The following is a 6,000-nucleotide window of genomic DNA, read 5'->3' as shown; positions in this document are numbered from 1 at the left end:
ATATACTACCTGATACTTTTTAATACTTTTAAATACTATTTTACATAATAAATATATAGAAATGTGTGAATTTTATATATTTATATGAATTTAATACTTTATATTTTTAAAGGGTTTGGACAAATTAAATAATTTGCAAATGCATATTTAAATGCATAAATATATAGAAATAGATTGAAATATATTCATTTAATGAATGATATCTTTATAATAATTGTAGCAACTTTTATTTTAGTGCGAATTAATGACCTGTCATAAAGTGTTATCAGCTTACTTCTTCTAAGTTTTCCATTTACCGTTAGCCTTACCTATTTGAGTATCTCTGTGCGAGATCCCCTGATTGTCTCTAATTATAGTGATAATCAATTAAATACCTGAGCAGTTATTATTATGTAATATTATGTATTGCCTCCCCATGCCCCACGCAGGAGGTAGAAATATTCACTCCCCACACAAAACCAAGTGTCTTTAAAGTTACTCAGTTATCTAATACTAAAGAACTGTGTAATTAAGGTAAATATTTATATTATGCAAACAAGCATCGAACTCTTAAATGTACACTATGTTTGTCTTACTTGTTATTTAATATGAATATGTTCACATGTATATAACCTATGAGATATTTGTCTCTTGGAATAAAGAACTTAAACATTATACATGTCAGTGGCGTCGGAAGCAAATTTACTAGCTGTTCAATTTGTTGTAATCCATATATCATATAAATTATATTTTCATATATATGAAACAAATCATTGCCTAAATAATTTATCTACGTGACAATGTATTTAAAAACAACAGCAAACAACGATATATTTAGAATTTATAATAATTATGAAAACTATTATTTATGTTTTTTCATAGGGTACGTTTTCTCTTGGAGAAAACGTACCCTAGAAATTGGGTACGTTTTCTCCCGGGTACGTTTTATCCTGGGTACGTTTTCTCCAGCATTCCTCCCACCCACCCCGATGCTCCGTGTCTGCCTATGCGGATGAGTCATTTATGAAATTTGGGGTAAGATCCTTTTACCAATGATTAAACATTTAACATTGTTTAAACATTAACTATACCCCCCCCCCCCCCCCGGTTTTTTAATTCTCATTTTTTTAAAAACGTTATATGACACGCTCTGACATTTACTTTATTGTTTACACACATTTATATGGATATTTTATTAATATTTCATATATGTAAATAAAGGAAACTATGTCTTGCTTGGTTCGTAAGAATTAATAAAATAATTAAAGAATTACAAAAACGACGATAGAATTTCGTTTTCTTTCATGACTGAATTTCCCTGCTCTACATAGCGACATATAATATAGACTAGCAACTAATATAAATGTATTAAAATTAAGTTTTAAAAAACCTTCTGAACAAAAGTCGCATTTCTGTGGGGTTAATCCAGAAACTCTTTTTAAATATTTCATTGACACATAGATGGCATGCGCGGATCTAGAGGGGGGGGGGGGTCGGGGGGGTCCCGACCCCCCCTGGAAAATGAAAATTTATTAAATTTACATAGTAAAATTATCGCGAAAATATGCCTCGGACCCCCCCCCCCCCCCCTGGCAAACACAATTATCCTTCGGACCCCCCCTGGAAAAATTTTCTGGATCCGCGCATGGATGGTAATTCAAACTGTGCCAAATATCAATATATGTATCATGATTAGATATTATGTAATCCGAATACTGTCCATTCTGTGAGAGAAAGAACTTTTTGGGGTTCCTTATAAAGGAGTGTTAAAAACAGAAAGAGGTTTTGAATATCACATACTTTTAATAATTTGTGTTAATATTCTAATGAACTAATGAATTTATAATTATAAATCTTTTTGAATAAAAATTGAAAATTGTTATTTCAAATTAGCGGACACCTACACAGTTTCTCCCTCCTCCCTCTTTCCCGTGTTGGGAATATATTTAAGCCGGGATCGAAATTCTACAATGACAGAAAAGGCAAAATGGCGGTTATATCACAAAAAAGAACAAACTTGTTTATAAAATAACTCAACAAATCTGAAGGAACATATGTCCGATCTTCAGTCATTGCAGTGAGTAAAAACAATTACTTAAAACTATGCAAATCTTCAGTGAATATTTTATTTTGTTTGAGCGAATGCGTAATATATGAATACAATAAGATGGCGAGTGAATTTGATGGACCGAACTATGACTCACGGAAGAATCTGTAGAGTTCTTAATTATCTAATGTATATTTGTAAAGTTTCCTCATTATTTACCATTGGAAAAATTCAAGTGCTGTTGGTTTTCACTTAATATTTGCTATTTACGTTATCGGTAATGTAAACGAGACATCAACAAGTGACCTTTGTTTACATTTAGTTTGTGTAGGGACTGATATATTTGGGATGAATCATACAATATTTAGCTATGGGCAATATGTGCATTCATAAACCGCCCAGGCTTATTGCATCAAATAAGGTACTGCCATGTGAGTCAGTCACAAAAAATTGTTTGTTACAAATTAAATAATGATAATTTCATCATTATTCATACAGGCCCAGAGTATAAATTATATAGCTTATGTAAATCAGTACCCCATGCAAGGTTCCTAGCTTCTCTTTTTGATAACCGCCAACATATTCTTCATTAAATACGTTTTAGTTTTTAATTAGGTCACACATTTTGATTGGACCAAGGTATCTTAGGTATGGGATAAAGTGTCTTTAGTTTTGGGCTGAGGGTCATTATACTCTGTCCCAAGATATTTTGGATTCACGTTTGGCTTAATTGTTTGATATTCATAAATACCTGAGGATTCAAACGATGTTCATTCAAAAGTATGAAAAATTTCCAAGATTTCTCAGTCAAAACGCCCCTGTTAGCTTATCAGGTTTCAATACAATGCTAAAAAATGTGATGTCTACGGAGATTTTGTATTGCAGCAAGCCCGGATGATAACGTTGAAATATTGCGCGATGTATTCCGAATGGTGAAAAGATGTAAACATTCCCCATTATAAATCTCCATAAGGAATCTGTTTTCGTTCCTGTGAATTTTTTCGAGTGAAAGATGATAATGTGTCAATGAAATTATCTTGGAAAATATCCCTTTCAACTATTTCAATTGCACTTCTTTCAAAGGTAAGTGTATTTTGATTAAAAATCGTCCAAATGTGCAGCATAAATATTTTGGGACAAAATGTCAATAGGTGAATTAAGATGTTGTTGGGCCGAAGTTTCCAACATTCTTTGTAACAATATTATGAGAGAGAGAGAGAGAGAGAGAGAGAGAGAGAGAGAGAGAGAGAATGATCACCTTTATTAATAATTATACATTTGATGATTTGGAATAACTCTATTGAACGATTTTTTATTAAGTCATATTATAATTACCATGACTATCATATTTAGTGGATCTGCATAATCTAGTTATCCATTTTGTCAAAATGCAGATGGTCTTGCTGTAAGAATCATTTATGACCTCTTATTTTTGATAATAGAACAAGGAGAATGTTTGGTTACCTATTTATTTAAGAGTTTTCAATTTCTGCAACTCGGAATAACATGAATAATCTCTTAGATCATTTGAATCTGTTTCAATTCAAAACAAAGGTAACACAAAATTACATACATTTCAGTTATTGCATTGGCATATATCTATTATTAGTGTATTACTAAGTTGTTTGTTTACATTTGGTATGATAACAGACATTCAACCTCAAAATTAGATAACGAAATCAAACTTTTGGCTACCAGTTAGAGCCACTTAAAAATAACTCATTGTGTCACAATTTCTTCTTTCAATATATAGTCCTTCAGTTCTTGGGGTATTTAATATTATAAAATTTATTTTAAAAACTAACATTTTTATACCCCCGCTCCGAAGGAGAGGGGGTATACTGTTTTACCCTTGTGTGTCTGTCTGTCTGTCCGTCAGTCTGTGTCTGTCTGTCTGTCCGTCCTAACAAAAATTTCTGTCGCATTTATCTCAGCAACTATTTATCGCAGATGCTTGAAATTTTAACACAGTGTTTGTTAAGGCATGCCATATCGTGGGATATATTTTTGTATCAATCGGACGTCAACTTCCTGTTAAATGACGGCTTTGCTTATTTTTTTTAACCAAAATTTTCAAACAAATTTCCGTCAAAGAATTCTCAGCAACTGTTTATCGCAGATGCTTGAAATTTTAACACAGTATTTGTATAGGCATGCCATATCGTGGGATATATTTTTGTACCAATCAGACGTCAACTTCCTGTTAAATGACGACTGTTTATTTTTAGCAAAAATTTTCAAACAAATTTCCGTCAAAGAATTCTCAGCAACTGTTTATTGCAGATGCTTGAAATTTTTACACAGTATTTGTATAGGCATGCTATATCGTGGGATGTATTTTTGTACCAATCAGTCGTCAACTTCCTGTTAAATGACGACTTTGTTTATTTTTTGCCAAAATTTTCAAACAAATTTCCGTCAAAGAAATCTCAGCAACTATTTATCGCAGATGCTTGAAATTTTAACACACTATTTGTTTAGGCGTGCCATATTGTGGGATATATTTTTGTATCAATCGGACGTCAACTTCCTGTTAAATGATGACTTTGCTTATTTTTTAACCAAAATTTTCAAACAAATTTTCATCAAAAATTTCTCAGCAACTATTTATCGCAGATGCTTGAAATTTTTGCACAATATTTGTATAGGCATGCCATATCGTGGGATATTTTTCTGTACCAAACGGGTGTAAATTTCCTATTAAATGACGACTTTGCTTATTTTGCATATTCACATTAGAGCGGGGGTATCACTAGTGAGCATTGGCTCACAGATATCTTGTTTGTCATACACTATATTACAGTAACATATCAAGAGTTGTCAATTGCAGGTCAAGCATTGTCATTTTCATATATCTCTGTTGTTGATAGTTATTTTATGATATACATGTAATAACATCATTTATTTTTACAGTTCAATGTGCTTAAATCAAAGTTTTCATTTTGTATGCCCTGTAATGCTCACTCTCCTTGCTCCTCCTTAAATGGAGAGTTCCTCAGTATGTTAATGAATCAATGATTTGTCTTGGACAACAACATAGTACAAATCTTGAAACATTGCCTATAAACTTCAAAGTAAAATGTCCCATATTATTTAAAATACTAATAGTATCACTTTGATACACATCATGTGTTACAACCCTACAATGTTAGAACTGTTTACTGCAGATAAAGCACGGAACAGTTATGGTTTGGTGACAGTGGGGGGATGTGTGAGTGATGGGGACCCACGGAGACATCCCCGCGGACTACATCTTTGATGCCTTCCTGAAGGCGGGGACTTGTAAGACTGTCCTGAGTTCCTTCCATCAGCTGTGCGAGGCGCTCGAACTCAAGCACACCAATCACCGCCTGTTCTACCGCCGCCTCAGTAGTCAACTCACGTCATGGAAGGCTCAGACTGTGTGGGTCAAACTCAACAAGAGGATGGCACAGCGGGAGTACCGCAAAGGGGAGGCATGTGCCAATACAAGGGTAAGTGTAAGAAAAGGGAGGCGTGTGTCAATACAAGGGTAAGTGTATGAAAAGGGAGGCGTGTGCCAATACATGGGTAAGTGTAAGAAAAGGGAGGCATGTGCCAATACAAGAGTTAGTGTAAGAAGGTATTTTTATTGTGTGTGTACAGGTGTAACAGTGTTATAAGGTACATCTATGTGTACAGGTGTTATAAGTTATTTCAATATATTTACACTTGCAAATGTTTTCCCTTATATAACACTGTTTGAGCAATCCGCTGTTATTTCTGCATAACATCATTATGGGTCAAGAGGTCAAAGTAGCGCATGAATAATATAGGTCACTACTTTTTCTATGTACACAAACTAATCGGCTTGTGCTGAAACACACCTATTAGATATCGTAAAGAAAACATAATTTTGGCCTAAAAAATAAACGTACATGTATTTGTATTTTGTTATACGAAGTTTTATTCATTCATTCTCATAAAACAAACCATTAATCGCGGGGATAAATGAT

At 33.5% G+C, this 6,000-nt stretch overlaps 1 protein-coding gene across 10 annotated transcripts in view; it reads left to right on the top strand.

The window, feature by feature from the left end:
* Positions 1-1,937: 1,937 nt before the first annotated feature.
* The window catches only part of LOC128183102 (F-actin-monooxygenase MICAL3-like), a 36,573-nt gene continuing 32,510 nt past the window's right edge, over positions 1,938-6,000 (top strand). For all 10 annotated transcript variants that reach the window (XM_052851974.1, XM_052851966.1, XM_052851972.1 and 7 more), the window contains exons 1-2: positions 1,938-2,056; positions 5,194-5,499. In XM_052851974.1, the coding sequence (XP_052707934.1) occupies positions 5,245-5,499 (255 nt within the window). In that variant the 5' untranslated portion in view covers positions 1,938-2,056; positions 5,194-5,244. The remainder of the gene's footprint in view (positions 2,057-5,193; positions 5,500-6,000) is intronic.

The sequence above is a fragment of the Crassostrea angulata genome, chromosome 5 (genome assembly GCF_025612915.1).
Source record: "Crassostrea angulata isolate pt1a10 chromosome 5, ASM2561291v2, whole genome shotgun sequence".
Taxonomy (NCBI): Eukaryota; Metazoa; Mollusca; class Bivalvia; order Ostreida; family Ostreidae; genus Magallana; species Magallana angulata.
The sequence above is the reverse complement of the archived record's forward strand: the minus strand, read 5'-3'. Positions and strand labels throughout refer to the sequence as shown.